The sequence below is a fragment of the Diabrotica undecimpunctata genome, chromosome 2, assembly GCF_040954645.1.
Source record: "Diabrotica undecimpunctata isolate CICGRU chromosome 2, icDiaUnde3, whole genome shotgun sequence".
Classification (NCBI taxonomy): Eukaryota; Metazoa; Arthropoda; class Insecta; order Coleoptera; family Chrysomelidae; genus Diabrotica; species Diabrotica undecimpunctata.
Genome location: NC_092804.1, coordinates 136341247 through 136360609, shown reverse-complemented (window position 1 = coordinate 136360609; position 19363 = coordinate 136341247). Strand labels below are relative to the sequence as shown.

Sequence of the window (19363 nt, the reverse complement as noted above, 5' to 3'; positions counted from 1 at the left end):
ATCTTCTTCCTCTGTAAAATCAAGGCTGAAGAAAATAGAAGCAAGGGGAGAACAGTCAAACTATCCGAAGAGTTTAAGCGGAACGGAAAAAGAGAAAGAGGAAACATCCACAAGGCCAACAACTGCAAAAACGAAATGAGTGACAAATGATAACCTCTCTAAGGGCCAAACCTCCTAGAGGCAAAGGTAAAAGTGGAGCCAATAAAGATGGATCTACCAAAGAGTCTGGGGGGAAAGACCATCCAAGAGGGAATAGTGATTAAGTTCATACAAGCGAATCTTCAACATGCCAAGGCTGCTTCATATCCCATTGACAGAAGAGTCACAAATGAAGTTACATATGTAACACTAATCCAGGAACCTTGAGTTACTGGTATAGGCCGAAATGGCGGCTTAGGATCCGTCTCAATTAAGGTACTGTATTGCTCAAATGGGACAAAATCCAGAGCGTGTATTGTAGCACAGCTAAAATAACAATATAGGACTGGTTAGAACGGATGAAACGTGACCACTTGTACGAACAAATGGGTATCAAACAGTCGAAGGCTTTTATACATGCACCTTCGAAGAAGAAGATCTACTAGATAAGAATAGGAATGATCTGCGAATTATCGTAGGTCTCCTAACAGGACACTGTCGCCTCAAAGAGCACGAACAGAATCGGACTGACAGAAAATGCGAATTGCAGATTATGTCAGGCTGACGATGACACGGTAATAATAATGTTTAAGTATTTCCGCTATTCAAATCCTATTCCGCTATTCCGCTATTCATATCTAACATAACTTTGACTAACGATTTTTAGTTATCTTGTTTAATTATTGTAATTAATGTAATGTGTTTTGAAGTATGTATTAATAAATAAGTATTAACCTACCGCAAAATTGTTGTTTTTATTTATTATACAACTCACAACTGGAATTAAATTACATATTCATAAGTAAATCGAAAAAAGATTTATATGTTACAAATTAGCTAAAAAAAAGTTTCAATGATTACATCTCGATGGAGGCTTGCGATTACATCTCTTGACTTTTCTTTAGCTAGACAGTATCCCACCGCGTTTCTTACTCTAACTGTTGCTTGACGTCTATTTTGGAGTTTTTGCAACATTTTGAATAGATCATCTATTGCCGTGGGTTAGCGTTTTCTGTCTTAATTTTGTCAGCTAGCATATTCTCCAGTTTACCTACAACATGTAGGCAACATCACTATGATATCGACTACTTCTGGCTATTGCTACAACTTTAGCGACAACAGGTGGTGCTAAATCACCTATTATTGACTATTTTACTATTAAGGTGGTAACAGCAAACAAAATTAAATCAAACCTAAGTGTGTAATGAAGAACAGCGTACAAAATTTAATGAATAGAAAAGAGTTTTTTCAAGTTTTAAGTCTTTACTGTGAAAAAAGTAGTGTGTTCAAACTAATCAAAGCTAGTGCTAATTAAACAAAGTAAAACTTCGATTTGCCTTACATCTATAATTGTGGCGGTTAACAAAATAGAACAAAAAACTTACAAAAAAAATTTAAATAAAAGACTGGTATCTATAATAATAGTCTTACCTTAACATAATCTTGAAGACACTTCATTGGCGACTTCTTTACTATTTGCTATTCTGGAACCAAATTGTAAGGCTCGTTTTTTTAAGAAAGCTGCTTTTTTCAATCCCAAATGATATGCTAAAGATCTAAGAAGGATTTTGTCTCCAAACCCATGACGTAATTTATCAGATGGACAAGTTCTAAAAGGGCGTAAAATTACTTTAAAGTTTTTTGTAGATGAATTTATAAGCTAAACACAGGTAAAAGGATGGTTCCATCGGTTTAAAAACAACCGCACGTCTATTGACAGTGACCCGTACGGCTGCCCCAATGAAAAACACAGTATCTGCAGACATATACTTTTCGAAAAAAACGCAATTAACTTTAAAAGTTTCGCCGTATTTATCTATAAACACTATTTAAGTGAAATATTTTTTATTTAACTGTAAATACGTTCAAAATATTTTGTGAGGTTGCCGTTTTTACAAATTTGTAGTTTAACCAAGTTTAAAGAAAATACTGTGTTTTACATTTTACCGGAGGTTAAATTCATATTTAAAAAAATTGTACAAAACCACAGTATATATTTAGAAAAACTTTTATTTTCAAAAAAAATCATATTATCGTTCTTAGTAGTTAATCTTCTTCAAAAGACGTTATTAAATCTAATGAATCATTATTTACAGAAATATTTTCCCAAAAATATCTTAGGTTTATCGGCATTACAGGTACGAAAACCTTAAGGATAGCTTTTTTCTTTTCTTCTGGAATTCCCCTAGTAAGTGTTAGAAGTTCGGGTAAGTAGTGCTCAGCCGCATATTTTTTTTGCAAAAAGTCAAGTTCGGTGTGGTCTTCGGTAAAGTTTGTTTTGAAAAATAGTGTTTTTGATCTTCTTTTAAAATTCACTTCTACAACCGAATTTATTTGAAAATTTTTTAAGACATCGTTATTTTTTCTTGTGGCTCTTCTTTTTTTCTCCCATTTAATGATTTTTCGAACTTAGCTTAGACCGAAGCCTTTCTTGAGGATTTGATAACATCTTTCAAATCATTAAAATCGTATACGTTCTCAACTTTATGTATTTTCTTTTCAATATTTTCATGGACCCCTTCTGCTGACATATGGGTGTGACCTTTAGTTAAATATTTTATAGTTATTTCGTTTACTGATAAATCTGGACAGTTGAGAATCACAGTCAATGCCAAAAAAATCGTCCAATTTTGTTTTGAGCAGTACAACTGTGCCCAAAAAATAAATTTTGTAAAATCATGCTCTCTATTTATAACTGTAAAAATGGAATCAACGATGTTGTGTGCCTTTCGACCAGCCATTCCCTCGTGCCAAACTACGCAGTAGCTATTTAACCCAGATTCCTTATAGATAGGAGCAAATGTTTCGTTAAAACATACTAATCTTCTGGCAAAAAAAGTATCTTTAATCCCTGGCATTATGGGAAGCAAAATAACTTTTCGTAAGATCATTGAGAAAAACTTTACATGTGCTGGTGAGGTTTTTGCAAGAACAACATCGGATTTATAAAATTCGTTAGCCTTTTTTGCTTTATCAATGTTAGTTTTATAATTGTCTAGACTTTCCGGAGGTATTTCTTTATTTTCCTTGTCTGCTTCCTTTTTTAAGTTTTTGAAAACTTCACATTCTAGACATTTGTCCAATTTTGGCACTTTTAAAGAAATGTGCATTTCCTTAATGGTAGATCTATACATTTCTATCAAACAATAGCCAATTTTTCTAGAGAGTTTGAAAACATTAAAGTAATTGATAAGTCTCTGGGTAAATACCTTATCTTCGGTGCGTTATGTCGTCTATAATGACTTACAATTGGATGAAAGCTTTCAATTTGTGCTTTAATTATATCCAGGGGCGGCTGGTCCTATGAGGCAGGTGAGGCAGTGCCTCACCAGTATCAATCGACTATTTACGTTCTTTAACTACAATTTAACTTTTTGGAATTTTCTAAATAACTTTATTTTCATTATGATAAAAAATTAAAATATGTACACCCCTGATGTCTTATCTTTGTATATTTCTTCATAATCTACGGGCCGGACAAGGGACAAGCTTAAACCACAAAATATTAAATAAACAACGGCTCCATTTTCCGCGCCAGCTTCTAATATATCATCTGTGCATCTCATTCTCTCTTTAAAAATTATAGCCGCCGAGGCAAGCCTCACGGCATTGCTCTGTCTGACATATTAGACATCACATTATCTAGCGAAATTCAACATGATTTATTTATTTTCTGCCCACGATTTCACCGAACAAGAGAGGCATGCCGCTCTGGTTTGGTGTAGTTCTTTTAATTAGCAGCGTTGCCGTTTGGGTACAAAGGTACCCAATTCGCTACATTTTTTCCCTCGGGGTATAAAAGTACATTTTAAATAAAACATAGATTTTTATTTGAAAATTGTAACAACATTGTTATGTTGTAGTAGAGTATTTTCCTTTAGTAGATGGTACTATACATATTGTTCTATTGTTTTCCGATTTAACAAAAAATATTTTTTTTCTATGCATTTACCAGATTGGCAACATTGGTACATTTTGGAACATTTCTGCAAAATTGTTGTAGTAAGAGTAAGTAGTAGTTAAATTACTTCCTGTTGACCTCTTTGTGCGGCAGGATCACGTTTGACGTATCTCGTGTTGTTTTTCATTAAAAAAACAGTAAGATTACATGTTATATAATAAGTGCAATTCTAATTAAGTTTTTTTAATAATTTTGGTGGGTTTGTTTTTGTCTGCAGGATTTTCGACCATCGACCTTCCGACTAACATCTTACGACGAGAACGATCAATGGAGATATGCTAGACCGAAGCTTCAACTGAAGGGATATGTGAGAGCGTGAAGAAGATGGCACTAGATTAGCAGTCGCCATTTATAACACTTACTAACAAATCTCCCAGATAAAAAATACCTACTAACCCCCAAAAAAATATAAAAATCCCAAAAAAATTAATAAAAAATATAAAGATTAAAAAAAAATATAAGTCCTTCTCACGCCAAGTCATTGTTTGCTGGCGCGAGCAATGCCTCCTTAGCCGGGTATGACTGGAGCAAAGAGAAGCTAACCATAATAATAATAATTTTCCTTAAGTGTAGTGTGCCTCACCATCTTGTACTATCACGAGCCGCCCCTGATTATATCTCGGTCTAATACCTTTTGCCTCTATTTTCTTTCACTGCTGTACCCAAAGGAGCACGTTCCATTGCATTGCACAATTCGGTAATAACTGAATCATTTGTATAACCCAAAGTACGTAATAAAAAATTACGACAAACTTTAACAGTGTTTCCATCAACTTTGGGCAAATAAAACTGACGCGTTTTATTTTTTTTGTATATATTTTCTGTAGAAGTGACTGTGCGTCTATTAACTGTTTTGATACAAACATGTTTAGAGAGCCAAACTCGTCGCTGGCCATAGTTAGTCATGTTTCCAAAATTTTCGTTTTTCTTTTGTAGATTAAGAATTATCGGCCCGTCCTTGTATTTTATAAATATAATTATCCATACCTCATACATACTACATCTTAACTATTGTATATGAAAATATACCCTCTACAAAATACAATGTTTTACAGCTTGTGTCAACACATTAACTGTTTTAGGCTGAAGTTTACTGATAGTGATTGCCAGGCGGCTTAAAGTACCCACTTACCAAATCAAAAATGGTAAGTAATTGCAAGAATTTCCTTAATAAATTGCCACGAGACAACAACAGTTTTTAAAATGGGTGCCGGAGTATGAGGGGATGCAAGGGAAGAAGCAAACAGTCTCGATAGCAAAACGTGGCTCGTGAGAAATCTTTTGGTGCAACATAGGTTTCTGTGGAAGGACTTTAGACGCTGCAAGATAGGGGAATAAAAAGTGGCTGGAAAGAAGTCATAGAAATAAATGGAGAGGCACACAAGGGCAAATCCACATAAGGAAACTAACAAAAAAATTTCTAAATTTGCGCATCTCGATTTTTTTTCTCGTTTTTAACAGTATATATTTAATAAATCCATAGTTTTTACCCTAACTATTGTACGTACAAATATAAACTATAAACTACATTTGAATTGGAGTATGCAGCTAATGATGGTATGTGAATATAGGAAACGGCATTCTATGAAATAAGCATACATACGAGTACGATAACGTACTCGGTAAGCCGGTACCCGATTCCATTTTCGCTTTCAATAAACGTGCATTTATGGTTGCTTTTAAACAAAAATGGCCTTATGACAAGCATATTTTAGGAAATGCTATACGGGTTTCTTATATGGGAACAATTCGATTGTTTTGTGTATCTTTTAAAAATCAAAAAGTGAGGGACCACAACTGTATAGAAAAATAGGCTGCACAATTATCGCGCATTAGTTCATGATATTTGATCTAGAGTTTATACATTTTATATATACTATTTTATAAATATTATACATTTCAAGACGATACTTCAAACCAGCATATATGTGTCTGATAGATTTGAAGAAAGCGTTTGATAGAGTGAGAATTCGGGACGCGATACATTTATTATATGAAAAGGGAATATCACTGGATTTAGTAAAAACCATTGAGAATATATATAAAGATAACATAGCTATGGTAAGATAAAGGAAAACTATCGCAACCTATCAAATATGAAACTGGCATTAGACAAGGAGGTTCGCTGAGCTCATTAATATTTAATCTGATAATGGATGAAATCATAAAGAAAGTTAAAAAAAGAAGAGGATATAGAATGGAAGAAAAGGAAATAAGGATGATATGCTACGCCGACGACGCCATAATAACAACCGAAAATGAAGATGACCTACAAAGATTAATTAAAGATTTCGAAGATACGGCGCTCATATACAACATGGAGATCTCAACAGAGAAAACTAAAACGATAGTGATATCAGCGGAACCGAGACGATGCAAACTAGTCGTAAATAACAAAATAATAGAACAAGTGATGGAAACTGATTACTTGGGAATAAAACTGTCAAGCTACGGAAAAGTGGAAGAAGTACAAAAACAAGTGAACATGGCAAACAGAGCAGCAGGATGTCTCAACAACACAATCTGGAGAAACAAATACCTCACAACGGAAACGAAAACCAGGATATATAAATCAACAATAAGACCGATAATGACGTACACAGCGGAAACAAGAGCAGATACGGCGAAAACACAAAGACTACTGGAAACAACAGAAATGAAAGTCTTACGAAAAATAACAAATCAAACTCTAAGAGACAGAGTAAGAAGTGAGGAAATACGAGCGAGATGTAGTATAGAGAAAATAAACGCGTGGACCAAAAGAAGAAAAGTGGAATGGAATCAACACATCGAAAGAATGACAGAAAATAGAATAGTACGAATAGCAAGAGACAAATCGCCAAATAGAAGAAGATCATTGGGACGACCGAGGAAAAGATGGTCAGACAACGTCAATTGAAGCTAAAAACCGAAGTAAAACAGGCATTAAGCCTATTTATAAAGTAGGTAGAAGAAGAATACGATACTTATTGTTGTTTTTGTAGTTTTGAATTAAATTTACATTAATTTGTTAAGTAACGGTAAATAAATAACTTCAAATGCTTACTTTTCCCAACACTGAAGACCACGTACATAATTGACCACTTGTTCGTCCAAGTAAGGAGTACGTAGCTGTCTTCCATGGTCAGAAACCACCCTATCATCTCTACCAAGATTTCGGTAGGGTAAATTTTGCCAGTCTTCAGTAAGTATTTCGTGTAGACCTGACCATGACTCCCTTTTAAAAGCAGCTCTATGTTTTGTATAGCCGCCAAATAGTTCATCTGCACCCATTCCAACAAGCAGAACCTAAAAATTTAGTATTATATACTTACTAATCAGTTGTAAAATCAGTTGCAAGAAAAATCAATTTTGTAGTTATGGCTGAAGTTAGAAACCAAAAGAAGCATTTAGTTGGCTGTATTAGGTGAAATCACGATTCGCAGTAATGGTGTAATTTCAAATTGAGAAAAGTATGAGAATAAAGCCACTTGTGTCAAATATTGAGAAATATTACAAAAAATGGGTGAATCAATAGTTACTAGATACAAGACTTATTTAATCTACTTAGAATAGTTTTATAGAACTCAAAATATATAATTAAAGGTTATTATAATTTTAAAACAAAAGTTTTTAAAGAATTTTTTACACTTCATTTGGCATTGAGAGAGAGGAAATGCAAAATAGATGAAACCGATATATATGTCCTTTGGGAATGTGAATTGCTTAGCGGCATGAGGAGGGCATACACTGGCAAAACAATTATTGAGCAAAGAGAAAGCTCTTCTAAAATAAAAAATTGATAAGTCCTACTTTATTCCATAGAATGACAATTAAAAGTTAATATCTATACCAGCCCTAACAACTATTTATTGGAACAAACTAAAATACATGCATAATTCATATACGAGTAGTTGACTTTTTTCTAATAATGTTTTTTAATCTAATGCTATGTAATGCTAATTAGTTAACTACTAATAATATAGGTTCAATCAGCAACAAAAGACAAAATAGACTTACTCTAACAGAACCAATTAATAATAAAAAATGTTTATTTTGTTGACAAATAAATATTGGGAACAATATTTATTTTTAAAACGGAGTAGCATCACCCTTGACTTTATGACCACTCAAATTCGGTTGGGCATTTACTCAACTAAGGATCTGCACTATGCGTTCCATATCTGCTCTATTTTGGGTTTAAGTTCGTATAATGGGTTGCTCCTTGTGTTTTTTTCATTTTATGCCATATTGTTTCAATGACATTTATGTCATAACTTTTAGAATGCCAAGAAAGGATGTTCATATGGTGGTTTTCAAAGCAATTTTTGTGGTTCTGGTCGTATAACAGGCTACTCCGTCCTGATGAAAAATATAATTTTCGCAACATTTAATTTCACAATGCTTAGCAGAAGGCTGTTTTGAAATATTTGTTGATATTTCGCAGCATTTACGGTACCCTTAATAAATTAAACACATTTTAACCCTGAAACTGCCATAAGACCTCAAATAATCACTCCTTTAGGAAATTTTATGGTCTGTTTTAAACAGTCCTTGTGAAAAGCCTAATGCTTAGTGCAAATAACTCGTTTGTAGTAACCGTAGAATTTTAATTCACCACTAAAAATTACTCGGGACCAATCTTCTATTGACCAAGAAAGTTTAAATTTGGCCCACATGAGCCTGGCTTGCTTTTGTTTTGCTGTTAACAGTAGCTTTTCCTTAGCCTCTAAGAAAATATATTTTTTAAGATACAAATACATGTTTAAACTGTTACCTGTAATTCAACCTTATTAAACTTTAATCCGGAATTATGTATCCACTTGTGACAGTATTCCCTTGGCACATTTAATCCAGTTTCATAATTCCACTCAGCTATAACATGTCTTAGAGTATTTCTTCTGGCCTAATTTGCAAAATTTTTAGGAGTATTCTCCTATTCCTATCAGAAACTAGTTTTGAACGACTCGGGCTTTTACCTTTTCTATCTAAGATACTTCATGTTTCCCCATAATGCTTAATTATATTTCACACTGTAGTTTTAGAAATATTAAGTTCATCTGCCACTTTAAGGATTTTTTTATTGAGGCAATAATTGTTAATCTTGAACTGAATTTTTTAATTTCTAGAGATACCACGCACCATTTTATTGAAATAATACAGCGATTCACTCATTCACAATTCTGCTTGTTCGTTGGTGGATTAATACCGCTATGGAAGGTTGTCATTCCATCTTTTGCGCGGTCGCCCGATACTTCTTCTGCCGATTGGTGATTTATCTCTTCCATTTTGACGACACAGATCTCCCCCATTCTGCTTTTGTGCTTATTCCATCCTTTTTTTCTATTTAGTGTCCATTCGTTTATAAACTGTATGTTACATTTTCTTCTTCTGTATTCACTTCTCTAGCGATCTCTCAGCGTATTTCCTGTAATTCTTCTCAGTACTCTCATCTCTGACGTTTCCAGTAGCCTTTGTGTTGTGGCTGTGTCGGGTCTTGTTTCTGAGGTATATGTCATAATTGGTCTTACACTATCTTTATAAATTCTTGACTTCATCTCAGTGTTAATGTGTCTGTTTCGCCATATAGTGTTATTAAGGCATCCTGCCAGTCTATTTGCTTTTTGTACTTGATCTCTCATTTCCAGGTCCAGGTCTCCATAGCTGGACAGTGTAATTTCAAGATATTTTATTTCCATTACTTGTTCCATACTGATGCCATCTATTTCTATTTTACATCTGGTTGGTTCTTTGCTGTTTAGTATTGTTTTAGTTTTCTGAGATGAAATTGTCATATTAAATTTTCTATTACTAAGTTTTCCATTATATTCTGACTTCCATTTTATTGTTTTGTTATGTGTTTTCAATAGTTTTTATAATATTTAGGGGAACTTCTCTATTATAGATGTAATCCATCTAGAAGATGGATTACATCTTTGAGTCTTACTCTGTCAAATGCTTTCTTTAAGTCAATCAGACACAGAATTGCTGGTCTATTATACTCTAGTGATTCCTCAGTGATTTGCTTTATGGCGAATATTGCATCTGTACACGATCTTCCACTACGAAAACCCTGTTGTTCATCTGCTAAATTTATTTTCTGATTCATTAGTTTTTTTTTTTTTAATTTCAGTTGTATGTTTTAGGGTAGTAATTAACAAGTTTATACCTCTGTAGTGATAAGAAATTAATTGTAGAATATATTGACGTTTGTTGAAGAGTCCGGTTATCCGGCTACATTGTTTTCACAGCATACTTGTTTCATCTTATTTGGTTTTTAGCAATTACTTCATACTGTCCTACCATTTACTTGTCACTATTTTTTTTATATATTTTGATGACACTTAAGACAATTAATAGGTTATATCAGTTGTATAAGAAAACATTAATTTCATGACTACATTACATGATTATCGAACTGCTTATCACTAAGAATATGTACTGTGCACATTTATGTATACGATATTCTGATAGTGAAGTACCGGGATATTCCATCAGGATATCCACGTGGATATACTATTCAGGGCATCCCACTTTGTTTTGACAGGGAAATATAAAGAACGTCATTCCGATACCATATTTGTGTTTATTGGGATTCAGATGCTGTATATTGAATGTGTGACTAAAAACCGATATTTTAAAGCTTTGTGACTCAGAACAATTGATTTCTGAGTCTTAGAGCACTAAGAACTTTTGATCTGCATGACTAAAAATAACCTTTCTGCAAAATTTCAGCAAATTTAACTGAAACACTTTTACATAAGTAAATAAAAAAAACACCAGAAATATTTGCATGAATACAGCAACCAGAGAGGCTAAGAGTTACAACTTGAGTCACGTTTCAGGGAGGTAATTATGAACATTTGTTATAGCTGTGCGTCTATTTAAAATTATATTAGTGGTACTTTCTGTTATTGTTCTGGTTTAATGTTATAGTATTAGATAGTTCTTAAGAATGTAATAAAGGTATGAAAAGTATGTGTTACAATGATTTATTTTTTTGCATAAATAAATGGCGCCTCATAACAAAAAAAGAAGAAAAATTTATTGACAAAAATGATTTTAAATTTGAAAAATCTCAGTGGGGTATCATTTTTTTTTTTCTTTAAAAAAACTGAGACCATTATCTGTATGCATGCCAATGATGAATATAGAATTCCTAATTGTATGTCAAAAAATGTGCAATAACCAACTCTTAAAACTTACCAAATTTCATTTACATATCTCAACCAGTTTCAGAGCAATAAATAAAATGTTAGTTTGTAAGAAAAATTTCAACACCCCGATTCTTGGAAAAGGAAGCATTTGCGGGCCTTATTTTATATAGTAAACTATTATTATTGTTCAAGCAGAATCACTCCCTGAAGTTAGTTGCACGTATTTACTGAAAATGTATATTTTACAAATGAAGTGGATACAAAATTCACATTCTCCAATTTTTCATATTTTTAGTTATGTATATCAATGAATTCGTCTTTTAAAGGCGAATCGAACCGTAATGATATCTTGAACCAAAACTCACATTTTAATATCGAAAAACCATATTGAAAAAGACGTTCTGAAACATAAGTCACATTATCCAACACATGATTTGCAGCAAAATTAACATTCTCCAATTCGACCAATCAGACTGCGTAGGGCGCATCACGTGATTGTAGTCACTCTGGTGATGTTTTGTCAACGGTTTTTTTAACCTCACCTCACTTGTGGTATTTACATGTGCTTGTGAAGGTTGATTAACGCTTTTATGATTGTTGTTTAAATAATACGACTTTTATAACTAGTTAATAAACTAAATTATTGGTGTATAATGGATGAACTAGTAGAACCCTCGACTGGTCAAACAAGGAAAAAGAAAATAAGTCCCCAAAAGTGGAAACGAAACAAATCTAAATTAGCAAGGTTAGTTGTTAGTAGTCTAAAATATTAGTAGGTTAGTCTTATCAAAGTTGTTTTTAAGTCATTTTCACTACATCTAGAACCAAGAAAAATATTGTTAGCTCATTAGCTGTGAAAGAATAAAAAGCTAATAATACTTTTCTTGTGTAGGTACTCTGCGAAAGGTATGCCGGATTTTCCTTCTTGTAACCATGATGGAAGACAATTTCAATGCGCTATCGTTCCATTTCAAGACATTAGACGTTTTCATCAAAACTTCTACTCTCAAAAAGATAAGGTTTACCGAGATAATTTTATTCTGAAGTTTTCCTCATCAGTAGAAGTTAAAAGAAGAAGACCAACTTCTGGACGGTACAAAAGACAACCTATGAGGACCAAATATTTTATAGGCTTAAAAGATAAATCCATGATGCCTGTATGCCTTAACACGTTCATAGGTGTACTTCAGGTTTCACGATTTCGGGTAAATGGTATTTTAAAGCGTTTCAGACAAACCGGTCAGCTTAGTAAAGAAAACAGGAGGTGACAGGGTTTCTACTAAAAGTTTTCATAAGAAAACGCATGTAATGAATTTTATAAATAGATTCAAATGTTCAGAGCCTCACTACTGTGCCAAACACACGGGCAGAAAATATCTTTCTGCTGATTTAAATATTAGAAAAATGTGGAAAATGTATATCAGTTCACTCACAGAAGATCAGAGTGATTTGAAAGTAACACACTGGTACTTTAGGTCAATTTTCATCACGAAGTACAATCATGGCTTCGGATCCCCTAGGGTAGACGTTTGCTCTACTTGTTTGCAGTTAGATGAACGATTAAAACACGCAAAGCAAGGCAACGAAAAACAAGAGCTCATGACTGAAAAACGTGTTCATAAATTACGTGCTAAGGTTTTTTTTGAATCACTAAAATGCACTGACCCAAAAATTTTGATTTTCAGTTTTGATTGTCAAAAAAACCTACCCTTGCCCAAATTACCAGATCAAGCCACTTACTATAGTAGGCAAATCTACCTTTACAATTTCACTGTGGTCAAAGGGAATTCTAAAAGTAAACTGACTCCAGATAATGTGACATCCTACGTTTGGACAGAAAACGAGTTTAAAAAAGGATCTAATGAAATTGCTTCGTTTGTTTTTGATACACTTAAAACAACAGAAATGAAAAGCCCTATTACTACTGTGCGATTAGTAAGCGATGGATGTGGGGGTCAGAACAAAAATTCAATAGTCGTGGCCATGGTTTGTTTCTGGCTTTCTAAACATGCACCAAAAAATGTAAAAACGGTGGAGTTCTTTTTTCCCATAACAGGTCATAGCTATCTTCCACCAGATCGAGTATTTGGAGTCTCAGAAAAGTTTATGAGAAAAAAAGAGGTGATTTACAAACCATCAGAGTACATTGATATTATAGCCGAACATTCGAAAGTAGTAAAGGTTGGCCAAGACTGTGACGTCTTTGACTGGAAGAAAGAAAAGGATGTATTCATGAAAAAACCGGCACAATTTCATTTTCAACTGGGGACCTGCAAAAGAATTATTCTGACAAGAACTAAATATAAAAATGTTCTCGTTAGAGGTGAGTACACATACAAGTCAGACTTGGGCGTGGCAAAGTCTTTAACCAAGCCAGGAAAACTGCTTTTCAACATGAATCCAAACTTGATTCCTTTGTCAAACTCGACGAAACCAGTGAAGAAAGTTGACGTTAACAACTTGTTGAAGAAGCATTATGGAGACCAGTGGAGGGACAATGAGGATTTACTCTTCTACAAAAATGTCATCGATGGGGCTGATGACAATGTAGAACCCGAGTCAGTTTGTGAACATATCGAAGAAGTCAACATTCTTAATGTTTAAAAATACGATATTCTAAACAGTGTAAAACAATCAAAGCAAGTCTGATTTACAGAACAAATAACAATTAGTTTTAAAGAGTAAAACATTATATCACTGTAAACTAAATTTAATGATTTGGTAAAATTAAAATTGAAATAAAATAATTTATTTATTGTTTTTAATTCTAACCCACAAAAATCATCAATATAAATCACCTTATTTTTCTTGGTTTTAGTTTTTAATTTAAGGTTAAAATATAAATAAAGCAAAGTTCAAATATTTTGGATCATAACTAACATTATCCATGAGATTTTGGTGCAAAACTCACAGTTAACCATATTTTGGTACAAAACTCACATTGTCTGAATTTTAAATTAAATTTACAAAACAATCTTCATTAAATACACCCATAAAATTTGGGCAAACAGTTTCTATTACAACAAGGTTGTTACGCAAAAAAAATTGAAGCATTATTCCATGGCCTTCAATAGTAAACAGTTTTTCTCATTTTTCCGAAAGTTGAGAAACGTGGAGAATGTGAATTTTGCATCTATACCATTTAAATATGTATTATGATTATATATAATGAGAATTAACACAACTGTAAAATTGGAATTACTGTATGTGGCAGTTCAGCTTCCAGTTCACATCCCTTTTAAAATATGAAATGTAACAATACTACAATTTAATTAAAGATTCAGTTTCACATACACTATATTATTAGTAACACCTAAATGTAATGTAAAGATTATGTACATAGTCTCAAATGATGACTAGTGTTCCAAAAAATACCTACACCCACAGGTAAATAAAATTTAAATTACTTACTCGACAATTAGAATCAACAACTCCCCTACTAGCAAACCACAAGGCACAACCCAAACTGTCATCCAGTACACTTTTTAATGGATAAATTAAGTCTACTATAAGTACATGTCTCCTTTCATCCAATTCTAATTTAGTAATATTAACTTCATTAAACCTCCATTCTCTATTTGGACAAATATTTTGTAATTCTTGAAATGTTTCCAAACCTGTTAATCTATCAGGAGTTTTATAATCTTCAGTTTCATCAAAAGCTACATTAAACAAATCAATAGGTCTGTCTTTTTCAACAAACTGATCTGACAAAAGTGCCAGAATGGAACAATCTACACCGCCAGAAAACAAAACACCTACTGTACAGTGATTACAAGGTAATTTGTCCTTGATACATATTTTGCAAAATTTTGGTTGACTTGATATTCTTCTTTTAATGGAATCAGTTAATAATGAATGTAATGTTGTGACTTTTGACATCCAATCTTTATTATTAAGTAATAAAGAAACTGCATCATCTATGTTCATGTTCTCTAAAGACTTATACATATCAATGTGATTAGAACTAGGTTCATAAAATATTTGATCCTGAACAATCTCAGTGTTAAGAATGATAATGTTGTGTTCAAGAAATTGCTCTAACTCTTTTACTTTCTTTTTAAAATTATCATTTTGACTAAATGGATGCAGTGCAAATGAATTCGTTTTTAGATCCCATATAAAAGTACCAACTGATGGAAGCTCAATAAATTCAAAATCCTTTGTTCTTTGAGCAACACTGCATAATATTACATTGTTATTATTCTTCCCAATTAATAAGCTTCTTCTACCAAATTTGTCTCTTCCAAAATAAATCTTATTATTTAATTTATCGTAAAAGATAAAAGAATATGGTCCCTGTAATTTATAAAGTTCATTATGAATGTTGCCAGGTTCAACTTTTGTCAGCAAATCAAAGATATATTGGGTATCTCCTTCAGATCTACATTCATCTGGTATTCCCTTAAATATGTCTCCATTGTATATAAAAATTGCTTTATTATTTGCAATAGGTTGCTTGGTTAAAGTTTTTCCTTGAAGCCATAAAACACTTGCAGCAAAGAATAAACATATATTTTCAGCTGTGATATATGTTAGTGTTTCTAGTGAATCTGGACCTCTCCTGGAAATTTGTCCTTTAAAAATCTGAAACTAAACAATAAAATATGTAGTGCATATCTAATTGTGTAGACTGTACATCATATCTTGAAATTATTTTTGTATATGTAGTTTTTTGTACTGTGCCAATTTTGACTAAATGTATATTTTTCACTACAGTGTACATTTTTATGTGAAATTAAATTCTTTTGATTTAAATATATTCTAATCTTCCTGCATTTCTGATTCAAAATCTGGTTTTAATTGATATGAGCTCCACCCCAGTCACTTTTTTTTAAGTAATAGTATATAATCCAACTACGGTTTGCAACAGAAGTTGGAATTTGTTGCCAATCAGGTTGACCAATGGAAAAAAGTAAGTATGATGAGGTTACATGGTTAGGTGAAGATCATTGTAGATCACTAACACCAATCATGTATAATCTTTTGAATTAACTAGATAGCATGATAGTAATGTAATTGTAGCAAGGCAGTCACTTGCTTTATACTATACATGAAGCCTATGAATTTTTCAATACTTCTGGTATACTTGTTCTATTAAAAAAACTTCTACAAATGGTTAACTGTATATATATATATATATATATATATATATATATATATATATATATATATATATATATATATATATATATCTATTTATATATATAGTCTGTATGATCTGTCTTAAAATATGTAGGTATATATGGTTCACTATGTATGAAATTAGTATCGACATACAAGCTTGTTTATAACACCAATTAGATTGAATTCTTGTTTTGTCAAAGTGACATTAAGTTTTGATAACAGAAATTTCAAATATACATTTATTTTTTCATTAGTAACAATTCTGGTTTTATTCGCAAAAAAAGAGAATAAAGAAATTGATATTTCAAGTTGGGAAAATGGTAACCTATACAACTGAACATAAAATTCAAATTATTAAATGGCATTATTCTGGAAATAGTGCCAATGATATAATTGGTAGGTTTTGTTTTCATTCAAAGGCCCTGTACCAAGCAAAATCTACAATTCACAACATTATTTTTAAATTTGAAAAACTGGTTGTGTCAAGAATTGTAGAAAATGCACAGATAGTGATGAAGATGAAAATCAACCAGCTCATGTAATTAATGAAGAACAGGAACAGCGTGAAACTGGCCAATAAAGTCTAGCTGAAATCAATTGTACTTGTAGCAGCACCCTAATTTCAAGAGAAAATGATATTAGTACTAGAACTGTACGAAATATTTTTAAAAAGAAACAAGTACCATTGCTACACATTGCAAAATACTCAGGAAATTTTCCCTGTTGATTATGAAAGACAGATGGTGTTTTGTGAGGACATGATGGAACATACTAATCGTGACTAAGATTTCATGAAATAAATTTTGTTTACAGATGAGTCTTCCTTTTTCTTTAACTGGCTACCAAAATCCATCTGTTACCATAGGGTACTCTACAGAAAATAGGCACATAAGTGTTCCTTACAAAACACAATACCATCAAAAAGTCAATGTCTGGGCAGGTATTGTAGGTGACAACGTAATTGGCCCTTTTTTCATTGTGGGCACTTTGTGTCATCGTAAATACTTAGATCTCCTCTGAGAATCACCTAATTTCAGCAGTTCGAGCATTATCTATTAATATGGATGAAATTTGATTGCAGTAAGACATCTGTCCAGCTCACAATGCATGGGAGGTGTTAGATTTTTAAACATTACGTTTCCAGATAGAGTTATTAGTACAAAAGGTACCATAAAAATGCTACCTCGCTCTCCTGATCTTGTACCTGGACTTTTTCGTATGGGGTTATGTGAAGCAACATATTTACCAACATTAGCATGAACATGCCAGAAATTTAGACGAATTATGTCAAAAAAATCATTCAGGCCTTTCAAAGCATAATACTTGAAATGCTGTCGAACACTTGAAGGCAATTATACAATAGATTGGGCTACTGCTTGGCTGAACATGGGGGACTTTTTGAAAATTGAATTTAAAATAGTTTTAATTAAAATTTTAAAATTGTTATTTTTTAGAATAAATTGTTGCCATTAAGAATTTATGTTATTTTTTATGAATTGAGATTAAAGAACCTGTTGATTTAATCTAAGATATTAACCTGCTTTTAAATCTTGTAATCACATCCTTGAAATATTTCCCTAGACCATCTAAAAAATAAACTTTCTTTCGGCAACAATGTACAGACAAGACTGCCTATAGTGCTAATAGGGGTCTATCACAGACATGACAATATGGTTACATGATATTCTCTCAGACATACAAGTCTATATATTTTTTCTCAGTTCGTTGCGTGTCTTAATGCCCTATATTCAGATAATTTTTTTCCATACCTATATAAAATGCTTCTCTGTATGCATGCTCTGTCTTAAAATGTTCTGGAAGTATATTACCATTTTAAATATAATATTCAATCACATGTAATATGAGTCGTACATTTTTATATAAATATTATAAAATTAACTTACAATATCGCTCAAATTTTTATTTTGTTCCAATGTTTTACATAATATAAAAAGAATTCCACACATATTAGAATTTTACATAGTTCAAAATTTGAATTTAAAACAGATTTAAAAACATACATAACCTCTATTCTATTTTTCTTCTCTTTTTCTAATTTCTTCTTATTGTGATACAATTCGTACGACAAATACATACACGCATGAGCCTGATGTCAATAACAATAATATGGAAACAACAAAAAAGGAAATAGGAAAATATAAGTCATTTTGCGATTATCATATATTTTGTAAACTCATAAGTTATACTATTGCTGTGTATAATTTCTTTTTTACGGGCTGAGTGCCTTTGATATTTTGATAACTCGGTTTACAACAGAGAACACATAAAAAATATGTTGATCTACACAATAAGAAATAATTCTGTGATGATAAATCTATTTTTATACATGGTACAACATGATTTTTATATTTGTTCCATCGAGCAAAAAGACAAAAGAGGGAATCTAATCGTTATTAAAAGGCGACCAAAAAAGTGGCCTCTGATGGCGGACATATCCGGAAATGCGAATGCGCCAAAGTTTTCAGAATGTGTCTTAGACGAGAAAATTTTAATTAAATATTAACGATAACAGTCTAAAATGTGAAACAATTGTTAAAAAACTTCAATACAAATAAGATTTCATGTGACAGTTGGGACAAATAATAACATAACCCAACTAAATTTGATTTCTTAAACAAGGAAAGACTCTCTTTCGTTGTTTAATTTGGCCTCTCAAGATGGCACTTCCTGTCTAACAATATTTTTGCCCCCACTAACTTTACATTCCCTCTTTTGTCTTTTTGCTCGATGATTTGTTCAATGTAGAGTAGACTGTGTCCAAATTGTAACTGCGAGGGCTGTTTAGAACTGATCAGCATCAAAGATCCGGATCTTTATAATGATCAATAAAATTCAGTTCTAAAAATTATTTCGATACTAATAAAACCTGATACGAACGCGGCGTCTGTAACTATATCTAGAATAATAGTAATTTTAAACTAACTATATGTTGTGCGCGAACAATTTAATATTTCCGAGGTGGAAATTAAAACGTCTAATG

General features: G+C 32.3%; 1 protein-coding gene across 1 annotated transcript; it reads right to left on the bottom strand.

Moving 5' to 3' along the window:
* Nucleotides 1–868: 868 nt before the first annotated feature.
* On the bottom strand, nt 869–18423 carry LOC140434927 (asparagine synthetase domain-containing protein CG17486). Its single transcript, XM_072523561.1, has 5 exons — nt 18267–18423; nt 14647–15828; nt 7146–7387; nt 1570–1748; nt 869–1189 (listed from the first exon to the last, which is right to left on the bottom strand). Exons 1-4 carry the CDS (start codon nt 18327–18329, stop codon nt 1571–1573), a joined length of 1665 nt encoding a protein of 554 aa, XP_072379662.1. The 5' UTR covers nt 18330–18423; the 3' UTR covers nt 869–1189; nt 1570.
* Between the last annotated feature and the right edge of the window lie 940 nt (nt 18424–19363).